Below are 18,288 nucleotides of genomic sequence, written 5' to 3'. Positions count from 1 at the left end.
TCCTACCCCGTCCCCTCATCTCCCCTGTTCCACTCTACCCTCCCTGTGATGTCCTTTCCCTACTCCCCGTCTTTCTCCCCAACATCGCTCCCCCATCCTCCCCTCCCTCCTTAGCACCTTACCAGTTTATTTCTGCATCTTTATTTCTTTACTACTCCTGTCTCTCTCTCTCTCTCTCTCTCTCTCTCTCTCACACACACACACACACACACACACACACACACACACACCTTCCTCCCCATCTTCAATAAAGCTCTCAGTCCCATCCTCTATCTTCCTCCCCCCCCCCCTTTGTCCTCCGTACCCTTTTCCACACACTCTGGCTCTCTCTCCCTCCTCCCCCTCCCATCGCTGTTTCTCAATCCTCTATTACATCACAAAGAGTAGCAGTAGTAGTAGTAGTAGTGGTAGTAGTAGTGGTAGTAGTAGTAGTAGTAGTAGCAGTAATAATAATAATAATAATAATAATAATAATAATAATAATAATTATAATAATAACAAACACAACACCACCACCTTATACAACCATTACAACACGCGGGCCAAAGGAAAACGTTCGCTCCTCCACGTAAAACACCAACTTAAGAACGTTCGAGATAAGTCACTAAAAACGTTCAGCGCTTTGGAGAGGGGAAAAAAAAAATAAGAAAAGTCCGCGACAGGAGTGAAAAATGCAAGGAATTTAAGCTCTAGTAAAACACGCTGCAGGAGAAGGAAAAAAAAAACAGGAGGGAGAGGAAAAGTGGAGAAAGACAAAATATGGAATTATGTGTAATGGAAGAAAGGCGGGGAAAAGAGGAGAGAGAGAGAGAGAGAGTAAAAAGTAGACAGAGCGGAGAAAAGTGGCGAGACAATTTATGGAGGAGTTTGGAAGAATGCAAGAGGAAAGCTCCATAAGGAAGCTCCCTAACACCTCTTCCTTACCTATTTATTTTTTGATATACGGCCTGTTAGTATCATCTTGTACGATATTTAGGCAGAGCATGGCGATATTAGAACGATTCAGGAACACAGACGAAGAGCGCGAGGTGTCATAAGCAAAATAAATCGCTTAGAAGGAGGTGTTCGGGAGCTTCCTTAACCAGCGGGTCAATGATGAAAGATCGACTCCTTAAAACAGGGAAAAATATCTTAGTGGAGATGATCAGGACTGGAAGGATTTGGCAAAAGTAAGTTGAATGAAATAAGGAAGCAAAATACGCCATGGGAGTGAGAAGTAAATAGGTGACAATCTCCCGCCTAGCCTTGTCTATTTCTTGTCTACGAAAATAAGGAAATTGGAAAAAAGACGGGGAAACCGGAAAAATACAGAAAAAGACCAAAAACACTGGCAGATGCAGATTACGGAAAATATACACACACACAAAAAAAAAAAAAAAAATGAAGAAAACGTAAAATACAGGATATGGAAAATACGGAATTACGGATGATGCGAAAAAAAAAAAAAAAAAAAATCTGAAATGGAGGCAAAGATACGGACTCAAAAGTATAAAGGTACGAAAAACTGAAAATAAAATACGAAAGAGTCGGAAAATACAGAACGAACGAAAGACGCGAAGAATAAAGAAAATCCTAAAGGCGGAATAATATGGAATGAAACTAAAGCAGAAAGAAAACCAAGACAAAGAGGCACGAGTATGAAAGAAAAAAGAAAAAAAAAAGTGGGGAGACTAAAGAACAAAAAGTGGGGAGACTAAAGAACAAAAAGTGTGAAGAAATATAGGCGGTGAAAATTTTGGGGTGAGTTACGGGGCGGTAATAATGCACGTGGAATTTTTTTTTAAGCCCCTTCTGCCCGAGGACGTCTTCTTAACTCCTTCACTGTGGCGACTTATTTTCCATTTTTCATTCTACTACCAATTAATTTCATTCCACTTCGGGAAAAATTATATCTGAACCACCCAGCTCGAAAAGTGTCTCTGGAACCTAAATATAGAAGTTGGAAATAGGGATTTAAAAAAAAAAAGTCGCCACACTCAAAAGAAAAACAAAAAAAGTCCTCATTTTTTTTTTTTTTTCGGTTCCGGTCCATTATTCCTTTACACTCACTGACTTTCCGAATCTATGAAGCCGGATTTAAACAACTCAAAATATAAAACTGTCCCAATTTATGAAACAGGATTTGTGTAACTTAAAATACTAACTTTACATCAATACATACACCTTTTCTTGTACGGTTCCGGCCAATAATTCCTTTACATATTTCGGTGCTTCGAACTAAGGGAACAAGACTGATTCGCTCACCTACTGCTGATTCGTTTACCAAGATCTCATTGCTTCGGACACGCACAAACACACACACACACACACACACACACACACACACACACACACACTACTGACAGCAAAATCAGATTAATATTTTTTTCATCTATATACGTGTGATTTGCCGGGCAATTTATGCCTTAACCCCTTGACTCAGCTGACTTATTCATTATTTTATCTTTTCTATCCTCTGTCTATTTTACTTAAGGATAGTCGTTTTGAGTCGGCGGGGTAAGCTATAGACTACATTTCACCGCTTCGCTACTATCCCTCAATCCTTCCCTATCCCCTCCATCTCGCCTATTTTCTTTCCATTCCACCTATCCACCTGCCCATCCACCCCCCCATCTCACTTTATGTTCTTCATATTCCTCCCTCTCTCTTCGCTTCATCACTCATTCTCTTCATTGTCCGCCTCTCCTTCCCTCTCTTCCCCCTCCCTCCCTTCCTCCATCTCTCTCACTCTTAGCAGCCGTCTCCCCTCCCCTCTTTTCATCTCTTCTGCTTCTCCCTCCTCATCTTTCTCTTCTTTTCGTCTCTCCTTTATTGTCTGTATCTTGTCTTCCATCTTTTTATTCCTATTTTCGTCTCTTCCTTTCTTTTTGTATCTTCCCCCCTTCCGTCTCCCTCCTTTTCCCCTTCTTTCCGTCCCTCCCTCCTATTTTTTCCATCTCTCCCTCTTTCTCCTCTTTCGTCTCTCCCCCCTCCCTCTTCTCATGTCTCTCTCTCCTTCTCCTCCTCTCTCTGTATCTTCCTCCTTCTCCTACTCTTTCCGTCTCTCCCTCCTTCTCCTCCTCTTTTCGTCTCTCCTTCCTTCTGTTCTTCTCTCCGTCTCTTCTTGCGTCTCCTATCAGTCTCTCCCTCCTTCTCTTCTTATGCTTTTCTCTCCTTCTCCTTTTCTTATGTCTCTCCCTCCATCACACAATCCTTCCTCTACCTCTCTTCGTCTTTATATTTCCTCTTGTCTCGTCCTCCTTTCCTTCATCTTCTTCCCGTTTTTCCCTCTTCTTTTTTCCATTTCTTCGCCACTTTTCTTCGTCTTCTTTGTGTCTCATTCCTCTGCCTCTTCCCCTTTTTCCTTCACCTCTCTTCCATCCCTCCCTCCCACTTCCTCCTCCATCACTTTCCTCCCACCCTCCCTCCCACTTCCTCCTCCATCACTTCCCTCCCTCCCACTCAATTACACTCCTCCATTCCCCGGTTCGTAAAAAGAGAGAAGAAAAAGGCACAAGCAAAAATGACCAATAAAACAACCCAGAAAACTTTAATCGTAAAAAAATTATAAATAGTTTCTCTCCTCTTCCCTCTCTCTCTCTCTCTCTCTCCCTCTCTCTCTCTCTCTCTCTCTCTCTCGGAGCCTAAATAATATACTTTCTTCCTTTTTTTGTTGCGTAAAATTCTTCCAACTCTTTTATCTTTTCGCTTTTTGCTTTCTTCCGCTCCTTCTCTTTCCTCCTCTCTCTCCCCCCCCCTCGTCTTCCTCCCCCCCTCCCCCTACCGCCCCCCCCTCTCTCTCTCTCTCCTTCTTCGGGAATCTTTTCTTGCCAATTTTGTTCCCCACTGGCACTTCTTTTCTCCCCCCTCCCCTCCCCTCCCCACTCCCCTCCCCCTCACACAGCACCCGCCTCCCTCCATCCCTCCTCCCTTACTCCCTCACCCTGCCTTCCTTCCCCCCATCCCCTCTCTCTCTCTCCTTCCCTCCCACTCTCCCATCCTTCCTTCTCCCCTCCCCTCCCTCCTCCTCCTCCTCTCACGGTTCACCCTCCCTGTCTCCTTCCTCCCTTGCTTCACTCCCTCCTCCTCTCTCACTCTCCCTCGTTTCACATCCACACTTAACTCAACCTCCTCCCTTCCCTTCCTCTCCCTTTCCTTACTCCCTCAGTCACACTTAGCTACACTGCTCTACATTACTGACTCTCTCTCTCTCTCTCTCACACACACACACACACACACACACACACACACACACACACACACACACACACACACACACACACTTCCCCACAGCACAAGACAACATTTTTCTCTCTCTTCTTCTCCAGTTTCGTAGTAAACCCCTTCAGCGCGACGCCATCCTTTCTACCAGACGATTTTATTCAGCAAAAAAACCGTATTGAGAATTTCCATAGACCCTGTTGTACTGCGATTTTTTTCTTTCAATCGTCACTAAATCCTTCACCCCGATGACCTTTTATTATCTTTTATCTTTATTCCTGTTGCTACTAGACGATTTTATTCAGCTGAGTCTCCCCTTCTACCCCCTTCCCTCCTCCCCCTAAATCGTTCTCCCTACCCCACTCTCCCCTCCTTCTCTAACCTCTTTATCTGACAGCTTCATCTCCCTTCCCACCATTCCTCTCCCTACCTACCTACATATCTCCATCCCTCCACTCACAGTTCTCTCTCTCTCTCTCTCTCTCCCCTACTCCCACCCATATCCTACCTCCCCAACCTCTAATATCTACCTCCCCCCCGCTTCCCCTCTTCCTCCCCTCCCCTCCTCCAGCACCTACTCGGACTCCCTCCTACTCTACCTCCTCCCCCTGCATCTACACGCCCTCCCTCCTCCCCCCAATAAAGAACTCTACCCCCCCCCCCGCCAGCCCGAAAAACCCTCACAAAAACAGGATATAAAATTTTCATCATCAAGGAAAAAAAAAAAGAGGAGTTGGCTTTCCTCACTCCTTCCTCTCCTCCTCTTCCTCTTTCTTCCCATTTTTCTTGTTTTCTTCCTCTTCTTCTTCGTCTTCCTCCCTGTTTCTTCCACCTTCCTTGTCTACTCTTCCCCCCCGTCTCTCTCTCTCTCTCTTGCTCTCGTCCACTTTCACTTTTTATCACGAAACTACATCTTTTTTTTCTTTTCTTTTTTTTCCGCCGTTCGTGCAGACCCTTATCTCTCCATCTTTAACATTCTCTCTCTCTCCCTCTCTCTCTCTCTCTCTCTCTCTCTCTATCTCACTAACATATCCCATCTTCTTTACCCTTCTCCTTCACCCTCCTTCTCCATTATACGTCTCCCCTGTCATTCCTCCCTCCCTCCCTCTCTCTCTCTCTCTCTCCTCCTTCCTCCACTCCCTCAGGGCCCGAAGACTCCTCCCACCATGCTCAACTTCCACGAAAAATACCAAACCAGAAAAAGACATAGAAAAAAAATAACACTCCTTCCTTCCACCCCCTCCCCTCCCCTCCCCCCTGTTTTCATCCTTTTCCGGAAGATAAAAACAGAGCGCCCCCCCTTTTAAAAATGCCCCCCTCCCTCGCCCCCCCTCCTTAAAAACAATAAAAATGAGGGTCGGGGCCTTAAACTATCGTCTAATCCAGTGCGGGGTACGAAGGAGGGAGAGAGAGAGAGAGAGAGAGAGAGAGAGAGAGAGAGAGAGAGAGTAGAGGAGCAGGAACGCAGGATAAGAACCACCAAGAACTATATTCAATAAAATATAATCTACCCACGTGTTCCCTGCGTGCTCTCTTTCTCTCTCTTGAGGGATTTACACCAGTGCTCCTTGTTTTAGTTCCTTCCTATCTTTAGAACACAAAGGGAAGGATGATGTGAAAGGAAGAAAGAAAGTGAGAGAGAGAGGTGAAGAGAAGTGGTGAGAAAAGAGGAGAGGAGGGAGGGGAGGAGAGTGTAAAGAAAGGAGGAGTGGGAGAGAAAGGGGTGAAGGAGAAGAGGAAGGAAGGGAGAAGAGAAGGGAGAGGGAGAAGAGGAGGGAAGGGAGAAGAGGAGGGAAAGGGAGGGGGAGGGAGAAGGAGGGAAAGGAAAAGAGAAGAATGGGGAAGAGGGAGAAGGAGAGGGGAAGGAGAAGATGGGGGAGAGGAAGGTAGGGGTTGTAGTCTATACTCGATAGGGTGAGGGAGGTGGGAGAGGAGGAGGGGGAGGAAAAGGTGAGAAGGGGGAGGAAAGGGAGGGGAGGTGGGAAGGAGGTTGAGAACTTCATAGAATAAGGCAAACTCGAATACACGCTCAGGATTCAGACAGAAAGATGTATATAGATAGATAAATAGATTCATAAATAGTCATATACACAGACCGATAGATGGATAGATATATAGCGTGACTGACTGAGCGACAGATAGATAGATGCACTGACAAACCGATAGATAAATACAGAGAAAAACAAATAAGAAGGACGGAAGAAAGAAGACTAAGGGAGGAGAAAGGGAGGAGAGAAGCGGCGTGACGAGGGAGAACTGAGACAAAAAGAGAGAGACACAGCAAAACACCGAGACAGAATAACAACAAAGCAAACAAACAAAATGCACAACCCTAAAATGAAAATATAATATACAAGAAATTCGAAGGAGCCAAAGAAGATAAAGAAAACGAACATATAGATTGGCAGACAGAGCACAGAAATAACAATAATAATGATGGTGATGAAAATACTACTACTACTACTACTACTAATAGTGGTAGTAGTAGTAAATATAATAATAATAATAATAATAATAATAGTAGTAGTAGTAATAATAATAATAATAATAATAATAATAATAACAATAATGATAAAGACAAACAAACTCAACCAACAACGTGACCCGAAAACAAGTAATCAATAAAACGAGTGACTGTCGAGGTCGCCAAAGAAAGTTAAAGAAAACGCGAAACAGTTGAAGAGAAAACGAAGACAAATGGCGGGGCAGAGCGAGGCGCGGGTTTTGCTGCTTGGAACCGATATGAGGTGAGGGAGGGAAAGAGGAGAGGAGAAGAGAGGAGGAATGGAGGAGAAAAAAATAGAGGAAAGGAGAGAAGGAAGAAATAGAGGAGAAAAAGTAATGGAGGAAAGGAGAGAAGTAGAAATGGAGGAGAAAAAGTAATGGAGGAAAGGAGAGAAAAATGAAATGGAAGAACGGAGAGAAGTAGGAATGGAGGGGAAAAAGTAATGGAGCAAAGGAGAGACAGAAGGAATGGAGGAAAGGTGAGAAGGAAGGAATGGAGGAGAAAAAGTGATGGAGAAAAGGAGAGAAGTAGGAATGGAGGAGAAAAAGTAATGGAGGAAAGGAGAGAAAAAAGTAATGGAGGAAAGGAGAGAAGGAAGGTATGGAGGAGAGAAAGGAATGGAAAGGCGAGAAGGAAAGAATGCAAGGGAGAGGTGGGGGAGAGGGGAGAAGATGACAGAATGAAAGGATGGGAGGAGAGGGAGGGTAGGGGATCAGAAAGGAGAGATAGACAGATAAATAGACACAAATAGATAGACAGATAGGCAAAGAACGGAAGGAGATATTAGAAAATGGAGGAGGGAAAAGAAAAAGAAGGGATGGAAGATGAAGGGAGTGATGGGATGGAGAAAATGAGATGGGGAGGGAGACGGGTTGAGAGAAGAAGAAAGGGGATGAGAGGGGTGAGGGAGGGAGGGGAAAACAGGAAAAACAAGGGATGGGAGAGAACGTGATGGAAGAAGAGGAAAGAGAGAAGGAAGGGGTGACGAGAAAGACAGGAGAGAAGAGAAAGTGAGGAATGGATGAGGGAGAGAGGAAAAGCTGGGGGGGATGGAGTGAGGAGGGATGGAATAGAAAAGGGAAAACGAGAGAGAGAGAGATGAAACAAAGATGAGGCGATAAGATAGAGTGAGAGGGAGGAAGAAAAGCGAGAGGGATTAATAGGAAGGAGTGAGACAGGAGGAAAAAGAAGGATGGAGTGATATGAGAAAGAAGAAAAATGACAGACGGAGGAGGAGGAGGAGGAGGAGGAGGAGGAGGAGGAGGAGGAGGAAGAGAGAGAGAGAGAGAGAGAGAGAGAGAGAGAGAGAGAGAGAGAGAGAGAGAGAGAGAGAGAGAGAGAGAGAGAGAGAAATATAAAAAAAAGAAGATTTAAACCCCAAACAAACAAAAATAATAAAAATAACCACATAATAAAGGAAAATAAAGCAAAAAGATATAACTTGATAAAATACGAGACAAATAAAGGAGGATAAAGATACGATGATTAAACTGATGGAGAGAGAGAGAAGGAGGGAGAGGATGGGAAGACGGATGGATGTGGTGATGGATGGATGGATGGGGCTGAATGTGTGGATGGTTGGATAGATGGATGAGTGAACAGACAGATAGATGCATGGATGGATGAGATGAATGTGTGAATAGATAGATGGATGTGTGGATGGATGGAGGGGCTTTACGTGTATAGGGATGAATGGATGGGTGGATGGATAGGTCATGAATGAAGGGCTGTATAGATAAATAATGGATAATCAAATGGGGAGGTGGATGGATGGATGGATGGATGGCCAATAAACGAAGAGATGTATGATGACCTGCGTAAGACAGAGGGAGGGACAGGAGATGGAGAGACAATATGTGTAAGTGGTGGCTGAAAGGAATGAAGAGAATGAACAACTTGGATGGAGTGAAGAACGGATGAATGGGGAGGTTAACATTCACAATTTCCTTTCACATGCTTTTATTATTACTCTCTCTCTCTCTCTCCCTCTCCTTCGCTCTCTCTCTCTCTCTTGACCTAACACTGAATCGTGAAATGCGGGGCGTGAGTTCCTAAGACTTCTCTCTGTTTTGGATATTTTGTGTGTGTGTGTGTGTGTGTGTGTGTGTGTGTGTGTGACAGAGAGAGAGAGAGAGAGAGAGAGAAGAACGGAGGAGACTGCAGGGAGTAATGATATAAGGGAGGACGGAGAGGGAGGAAGGAAGGGAGGGAGAGATAAGCAGGAGTGAGTGAGGGAGAGAAATGGGAGGAAAGAGAGGCAAGCAAAGAAGGGAGGGATGGAGGGAAGGTAGGGAGGGAGGGAGATAAATCACCCTGGGCTGGAGAGATTAATGAACCGGTGAAGGGAGGGAATCTCTCCTCCCTACCATCACCACTGACCTCCATGTTTTTCCTCCCTTCCCCTCTCTCCCTCCCTCCATCTCTCTCTCTCTCTCTCTCTTTTCTCTTTGTTCTTCATCTTCTTCTTCAACATTTCACCCATCCCATCTTTCGCTTTTCTCTCGGTACAAATCCATCCAACGTTCCTTCAACTCTTCCCTTTCTCATTTCTCTTCTTTCTTTTTTTCTCCTCTTCTCCCATACCCAGTCCTTCTTTATCCTCTTCGGGTCAATTATTAACATTCTCTCTTCAATTTCTTTCTCCTCGGCTGATTCGCTTAGCATATTTACATCCGTCTCTGTCCGTCCGTCCGTCCGTCTGTCTCTCTCTCTCTCACACATACCTATCTTCCTCTTCTTCTCTCTTTATCGTTCTCTTTTCCCCGTATCTTCCATTTTTCCCTACCTCTTCCTCTCTACCCTACATAATTATTTTTAACCTCTGTACTTAGATTACGCATTTTTTACTGTATTTTTGCTTCCGGACCAAGATTTTATTACACAGACTATTTCTGCAGTGTTCCTCTTCCTGTCAGTACTTTTCTCACTTATTTCGACAGTTTACGTTTCTCTCTCTCTCTCTCTCAAGGCTTCTTTTTTTTTCATCAATATTTTTTCCACCCCACCTTTCCTATGTACTCCTAACACTTCTCATTTCATGAATTATTTTCCCACTTACTCATTTCATCGGTCTCTCTCTCTCTCTCTCTCTGCCTTCCAATAAGAAGGATTACTGACCGACGAAATCCCATTAATTAGGTTATAAATACCTGGGCAGGTCCAGCTCAGGTGGGGATTAGCTGCCCTTACTGATTGGCTGCGAGAGAGAAAGAGAAAGAGAGAGAGAGAGAGAGAGAGAGAGAGAGAGAGAGAACATTACAGATTACACCTATTACTACTCTGCTTTCCTCATCTCTCCTCCCTCCCTCCCTCCCTTCCTACTCTCTTTCAATTTCTCGTAACACTTTTCCGTCCACTATTTTCACGTTCTCATCTCTCTCTCTCTCTCTCTCTCTCTCTCTCTCTCTCTCTCTCTCTCTCTCTCTCCTGCCGCTCACTTAACGAATAACTTGTCATCCACATTGAGAGAAACATTGATCACAGGAGGCATTGATAAGGAGGGGCTGTGGGAGGAGGCGGAGGAGGAGGAGGAGGAGGAGGAGGAGGCAACAAAGCAGTCGGGAGAGGAGGGCTACAGAAGGGAGAGATAATATTTAGAGAGACTGGTGAGACAAAGGTAAGGAAGTGGTCGATGTAAATGAGAACACACCGAGGTCTGGGTGTGAAAGGTGCTTGAAGAATTCCTGAAAGTGCGTTACTGGTTACGTTAAGGCGTGGTTGGCCATGAAAGAAGTGGATGGAGAAGGCGAGGTGTGGATGCTGGGATGAAGAAGGCGAGGTGTGGATGCTGGGATGGAGAAGGCGAGGTGTGGATGCTGGGATGGAGAAGGCGAGGTGTTGATGCTGGGATGGAGAAGGCGAGGTGTGGATTGGGAACTGATAGGGGATGGAGGTGGCTTGGGTGGATGGACATGGGGAATAACCTGTCGAAAGATTGGCGCCTTTATTTTTCCCCATAATCGAAAACTGATTATATCCGCTAGGAGGATGTAAAGTACAGTTACTAGGAAAATTATCAAAAATATTAGATACATATGTTTGGTCTATGAGATGACGCCAGGATTCCGCGGGCCTGAATGCTCTATGGTTGACTGTGTGGCCCATTTCATGGCGCGTGATGCTGAGAGTTCTTCGTCTTTCGTACTTTATCCTTCCTTGTTCCAGGATCCTATCTTACCCCATCCTTCAACAGCAAAAAAATGTCATGGTGATGATGATGATAAATTTCGTGTGGCAATGAAAAGACTGGTATCTGGCGAGTATGAGGAGGCTGGTGATGCGTGCACGATAAAGTGAAAGCCGGACAGAAACAAGGTATATACTAAACAAGGATAGGGAGAGACAAGGGAAAAAATAGTTAGAGAACAAAGAGTACAACAGAGAACAGGGAAGAAAGCACTGGATGTTAAGAAGTAGGAAACAACGGAGGATGAACGAGATGCAATGGTGCGGTAGTGAAGCAGACGACGTTCAAACTGTGCTGTATGATTCAATATGTGTGGGAGGTGGGACGTGATGCTGATGGAAAGAATACCGTGCTGAATGTGACATATGGTAAAGAACGGATAGGTGTGACATGGGACCCGATGGCAGTGTTCAAGTCGATAAAAGAGATGACGTGCATGTGGTAGTCTCTGTTGGGTAGGGAACGGGGCGATATGGAGCTGTGATGAAGTTGGTGATGGAAGGTACAACGCGCAGACTCTGGCATGTGGCGCTGCGGGCGAGATAAACGCTTGTATGCGACGCTCCACATTCACTACAGGAACACTCAATCCACACCAGACGCAACTGACAAAACAACCTGGTACAGTTCCCCCATTTATACCTCTTCGCCATACCAAGCTTCCTTCTCGCTGGAGAGTGCGCCACAGTTTCATTTATATACGAGAGGTGACATCAATAGGCCAGCTAGGGATGCCACATGCGAACATACAGTTGTTCCCTAAGGTCCAGCAGTTCTACATACCACACACCTTTACCTGTCACCACTTCGTTACTAATATCTGCTATTCGTACTGATTACATGCTAGGGCTGTCTCATTCAGGTGTGATGATTATAAACGGGGATCTCTTAATGACATGTCGGTGGGTTTTGTGGAAGATTAGTACAGACTTCAAACGAAATCATCAAACTATTGCCCGCGCCAGCCTGGGATCGAACATGCTGCGGTGCTATGGGCCGCCCTGTGCTCATCGCCTGTATGGATATATATGCAATGTAGCGGCCGGCTTGCACACGCCTGACATGAGCTGGGAGGTGTATACATTCAAGCCGTGCTAAAATATACGGGTCCTGAAGGGCAAGTGATCCGCAGGGCCGAAGAACATCCCTCTGAGTCACAGGATCTCAGCGCCCTGCCCACAAAAGCAACTACGTACAGCCCGCTACCCTACGCGCGCCTACCTCCACTTCTTTGGAAACCTTTCTCTTGTTGTTGTTAAGCTGTTGGCAAGTCCTGGGCTCGAGAGGCGGCAGGCTACGCACGAGGTCCTGCGCAGTGTCCGCCAGTTTAGCCACCTGAGACATGAGCAGGGCGGGGGTGAGTTGCACAGGGGAGCCGGGGTTGGGAGGTGGGGGGTACTCGTTCTCTACACCCGAGCTCTGAAAAACACACAAGATGTTCCCCGGTAGTCTTCAGGCCTTCGTCTATAGCCACTCTTTTTTTTATTAATCTTTATCTCGATTTTACAAATACTTCATGTTACTCTATTACTCGCTTTACTGTCTCTCTTTACTTTAGAATCTCTGACTGCCAGTGTGGGCAAGGAGAGACGCGAGTGTGGTGCCTTCAAGAGGAAAGGTTGCAAGTCCTCATCTCTCGGCAACTGCAGAACAAAACTACTGTGCAATACTGTAGCAACATGAGGGCAACAATGGCAAGTCACCTCAGCTTCAGTTTGGCTAATTCTTTTGTTTTACACATTCTAGCGAAACATTTATCTTACCTAATGACTAAATTAACTTATAAATATCTTCTTTTTGAACTAGACAACCTGCTTAACTAATGGCCATGGGATTCTTTTTTTCATTTTCTTTTGTCTCTTTTGGGATGGTAACATCTTGTAATATTTTTCAAAACATGGGTGGAATGGATGACTTAATTACTCATTTATGGATGGATGGATGGATGGACAGAACAGGTATGTGAATGAAGGGATGAGAGGGAATGAAAACGTAGAGGGAATTTCAGAGGAACGAAGAAAGGTGCTGAAAGTGAAGGAATGAATGAAGGAAGGAAAGAAGGTGTTGTAGGGTTGGGAGGGAGGGGGTGGGGCTGAGAACAGGGCATCTGGGAGGTGTTTATGAGAACTGGGGAGGATACTAACGCACAGAGAAAAAGTGAGACAGACAGGCTACAGACGGTGGGCCGAAGATATAGTTAAAAAAGGGGAGGTTAATATGATAAACAGGGGAATGAACAGAGAAAGAGAAGTGGGGAGGGTGGGGGGGGGGAAGACAGAGTAAGGGGGTGGGGGAGGGGGGATTCACGTTGCCCCTTTCTTTACATCGACGTCGAACAATAAAAGACAATAAAACGCGGAATAACAAAAACAATTACACGACATTCAGATTAAGAGATAAAATGGGCTATGGGGGGATGATGATGGTGGGAGGGGGAATGGTGGAAGAATGGAAAAAATGGAAGGGGTGGAATGAAAGAAATGCCGAGGAGGGAGAGAGGGGAGGATAAAACAGTAGGCAGCAATAAACAAAGACACAAAATAATGGAAAAAAAAAAAAAAAAAAAAAAAAAAAAAAACTGGAACACATATACATCCCATCACCACAAAAAACAATATCATTTTTGCCACAGTTTTAATTACCACCACCACCACAACTACTAAAAATGTACTCACCACAGCTACAATGCAGTTATTATCTTGCTTTAAGTGCTCACGAGGAGAAGCATCGCCTAAGCTGAGTAAAATCGTCAGGCGGAGGCAAGTATTGTAATAACCAAGACGTCGGTGGCAAGAAATTCTGAAGGGGGGGTTCCTATCACAGTCAATCCACCATTACCACAAATACCACAACCACCACAACCACAGCTACCACAACCACAACAACCACATTAAACTCCACACGCAGTCTCCTATCCGTGTACCGCAATTACCACAATCACCCCCAAATTTAGGCTCCTATCCGTCTACCACAACTACGACAATCACCTCCAAATTTAGGCTCCTATCCGTCTACCACAACTACCACAATCATAACTATCACACCCACCTACAAACTTAGGTCGTGTCCCACATTCACCACAACTACCACAATCGTCACCATACTTGGGAGCCCATATCCTTGCGCCACAGCTACCACCACCACAGTCACTCCAAACTCAAACTGCAGTCCTTCTACCACAACTACCACAAATACCTTACAACCACAACTACCATTCTTGGTACAACCCAAACCTTTAATTTTCCATAATTTCTCGAGTATCACCAACGAAAGCGATCTTCTTCTTTTTCTTTTTCTTTTTTCTTTGTCTTATTTTTTCTTTACCCTACTGAAGTTAACAATATTATTCGTATATTTCCCTCCATTTTCCCAACGCCTTAAAATGTTCAAAATCCTCGCTTTTCTTAAATATATACGGTAAACCCCACCACTTCGCTGTATTTGTCCTGGCTACAATAGACGATAATAGCACACACACACACACACACACACACACACACACACACACACACACACACAGGGGCAGGCACAGTTTCAGGCGGGCTACTAACGACGCCATTGGCAAAGGAAATCGATATTAAGTTTTCCGTTCCTCGATAATGTATGTGGGCGGGCATGTGGCAGGGGTGACCAGGCTACAGGGGCTTGCAGTGGCGCCCCCGCATACCCTACCTTACCCTGCCATCCCTAAACATACCCTACCTTACCCTGCTACTACTAAGCATACCATCATACCCTCTTTAATATACCTGGCATCCCTCAACATACCCTAGCATACCTGGGCATGACTTATTCTACTCTAGCTTACCCTGCCACTCCTTAACACACCGTACTCTGTTATACTCCGGTGTCTTTTAATATACCCAACATACCCCGCTTTCCTCCTAGCATACTCTCCTTAACCTACTCTACCGCAACTGAACATATTCTGGCACCCCTCAGCCAATATACCCCAACATACTCTGCTACTTTTACCCTCATACTCCTTGAACGGGATGAAGGGATTCGCGGGGTTTACTACGAAAGACTATATAACATCTCGATCATTTACCGAATAAACTAATAATTATTGTTTCATATAACTTAGTTTCCTTATTTCACTCACCATTTTCTTTTCCTATTCAACTTTTGGGTAAGGTTGTCTTTACCTCCAACCTATCAGCACCTTGAACTGATACAGGGACCTGGAGATTACATTCGATGGTTGCGTGGAATTGTAGCAATGCTTTCCTTGTCACTCACACATGCATTCGTGACAATTTATTTCTTATTCTCTCTTGCAAGGACAGTATGTTTTCACCCCCGTTTGTTCTCTCCAACAAGAAGAGCATGTTTTCATCCTTGTTTGTCTGTTAGCAGGATTACTCAAAAACTAAATGAGGTATCTGGACAAATTTGGTGGGTAGATGGCCCACGTCCCAGCGAACAATCGATTAACTGTTGGGATCGATCCGGATCGCATTACAGATTATCAACGATGAGAAAACCTAACCCATTATGAAAGGTGATTTGGAAATTACGTTGCCCTTGTCGGAGAGATGTGCTCCACTGAGTGCCCCTCTAGCTTCTTATTATTTTTCCTTCCTCTGTTCATCATCCGTAAAAAAAAAAAAAAAAAAAAAAAAAAAAAAAAAAAAATTCCTTTTCACATAAAACATCATCTAAGTTATAAACATCAACAATGACTGAATTTAACCGTACTACCTGTAAAATTTTAACCTTGTTCTTCTTGCGGCTATATAGAATATACTTTTCATTCGTGTATGAAACTGAATGAAGTATACGGCAATAATAGATGACAACCGGTATATTATTATCTTCTTAATGTGCAGATGTTAAAATGGTGTATGGCTGTATTTCCCTCCTACCATTCCGACACCATTCCTTCGCTACACCTCCCTCACTTCATCTGAATAAAATCGCCTGGGTAGTCGCAAGAATATAATAAAAAGTGGCAACGTATTAAAAATGTTAAGCTCGTTAGTACCTTGTCTTTTTCTGCTTTACTCTTGCTACCGTCCAACAGCTCTATAAGGGGTTAGTAGTGATCGCTTCTCATCCCCTCACTAAGATAATTATGTCTCTCCTAACGTAAATCAAATCATCCTGTCGCAGCATCAACCTACGCTCTCACACCACATCCCCTCCTCCTCTCTCTCTCCATTAGTCACACCCAAACACCACCCAAAACATAACAGGAAATAAAACACACAAAAAAACAGATGACAGCCATGATGAGATGAAATGCGCACACCAACACACGAGCAGAGGGTCAGGGGTGTAAAGGTGTGAAGGATGAGGGGTAATGGGGGTAAAGGGTGAAGGTAAGGGGGTGAGGGATTGGGGGGTAAGGGGTGATGGATAAGTGGGGTGAGGGGTAAGGCCAGTAAAGCACTAACATGAACACTAAGCGACCACCATAGTCACCCATCACACTTCCATTTTCTCTTCTTTACATTTCCTTACGATACTTATATTAGTTTGGTAATAATTCCTGAAGTTAAGTATTCGGGCAAGCTTTGATATTAATCCTGCCAATTAATGACTACGGCTCACCTGTATGATCTCTTAATGGAATGTTCGGTGACAATGGGCAGGTAAAGGTAATTTCATCGGTAATTGCTTAAGTTCTTCTCTCAAACTTATGATTATGGTACAGTAATTAGGTCCATTTTAATAACTTCAACCAGGACACCTCATTATTTATTTATTTATTTATTTTTAATTGGTAATTATCTAGCAAGTGTCCTCAGCTTAGTGTATAATTCTCGAGCTGAACGGGTTACATAAAAATTTCCCTAATCCCTCCATTGCAACGTTCTAAGAAAGTTGAATAAAACCGTCTAAAGATAATAATAAAATACAAGAAGAAGTAGTCGGCGCCAATTCTCAGCAGCAACCACACAATTTTTTTTAGGCCTATAATTTTAAAGGCTTATTCGTGCTATTTAGGAATAGTTCAAACTCTTCAAGCGCAGCACGTCACATTTATCTTATTCTTACTGTTGCCAAATGATCTGATATACACCTAGATGCGTCCCTTGGTAATAGAGGGGGTGCTGATGGCCTTATAATTAATCCCGTACAATTCAAAGTCTCTTGTAACCTGAACTAAATCGCCTGAAGATGGGAAGAACAGAATGTGAGAAAAAAGAGGGAATGGATTCACTGGCGACTGCTATAGAGGGATTTATATTCACCCGACGGAACTGTGCCACTCCCGAAATTAAAATAAGGAGTGGGAGCATGAAATTCAGTGAGAAATAGTTTTTGATGTAGCAACGCGTCTCCTTGGTTACTAAATCGACCCTTCAAACTGACTACCCTAGATCACCAACTGAGCTGAACGGAATGAGGGATCTTTGTCAGGTGAGAGGAAACGCGCAGGTGTGTATTCATTCTGGCAAGTGTGAGGGGTGACCGATGGGGTGGTGGGGTGCGGGGGTGGCAGGAGCAGACAGACGCGATGCAGCTTTCCTTACCTTCATCAGCGGCAGAAAAAACTCGGCGTTCTTCTCGGCAGACATTGTCCCGTGGCAGTTCTGTGGGGCAGGAAGCCAGGTCAGACATTGCGGGGAGGTGGGGGTGGGGGTAGGGGGTGAGGGGGCAGCAGGAGGCATGGGTGTAGAGCGGTGGAGCAGAAGAAAACATACAGAGCAGATCAGCAGAAGTAAAGGGAGAATGCGAGAATGGGGGAAGACTAAAGGTTTAAGCAGCAGGAAGAGAATATTTGAACAGTAAGAACTAAAAACTTTGTAAAGCCATTACAGCAACACCAAGTAAACGAAGACTGAGGACAGAGCCAGCCTGGCAAGACAGAAGAACGAATGAGTCACAGGGCAACTAAGGACAGGAGGAAACAATCAGGTCAAACAAAAGCCCATCATCAACACAGGTACTTAATTTAAATAAGTTTATCAAGTAGCCTACTCTAAAATACATTTCAAAAAAATGTTTTTTGTCATATAACTAATAATTTGTATCTACAATGATGTTAAGATATACTCACGTACCATTCTCTACTAGTGAAAAAATATTTATACTTAATATATTATTATAATTAATATTCAAATAAAATATTCATTAATAATGTAATAAACATTATAGTAACACAGTAACTACAAATATTATACAATATTCATTAGTCCTGTGATATATACTGAATATGTAGCATTAATGATATTACTGTTGAGGGTGATGGTATAGTGTGTGTGTGTGTGTGTGTGTGTGTGTGTGTGTGTGTGTGTGTGTGTGTATGTGTGTGAGGTGGGGTACGGTAGGGGTGGTGAGGGTGCATGTAAGGTCGCTGTGTGGGGGTGAGACCATGTAGTGCATGATTATGAGTATACCAGTGGAGTCACAAGGCTAATGCTGATGCCACTGAACCACTCTGCCT

At 44.2% G+C, this 18,288-nt stretch overlaps 1 protein-coding gene across 1 annotated transcript in view; it reads right to left on the bottom strand.

The window, feature by feature from the left end:
* Positions 1 to 18,288, bottom strand: part of nab (NGFI-A-binding protein homolog) — a 510,861-nt gene that overhangs the window by 40,973 nt on the left and 451,600 nt on the right. Inside the window, exon 8 of the mRNA XM_080284842.1 lies at positions 17,375 to 17,434. Within this exon, the coding sequence (XP_080140968.1) occupies positions 17,375 to 17,434 (60 nt within the window). The remainder of the gene's footprint in view (positions 1 to 17,374; positions 17,435 to 18,288) is intronic.

This window comes from Coenobita brevimanus, chromosome 103 (genome assembly GCF_032717465.1).
Source record: "Coenobita brevimanus isolate Jiangsu-jjx chromosome 103, ASM3271746v2, whole genome shotgun sequence".
Lineage (NCBI taxonomy): Eukaryota > Metazoa > Arthropoda > Malacostraca > Decapoda > Coenobitidae > Coenobita > Coenobita brevimanus.
Note: the sequence above shows the minus strand (reverse complement) of the source record. Positions and strands in the feature narration are given on the sequence as shown.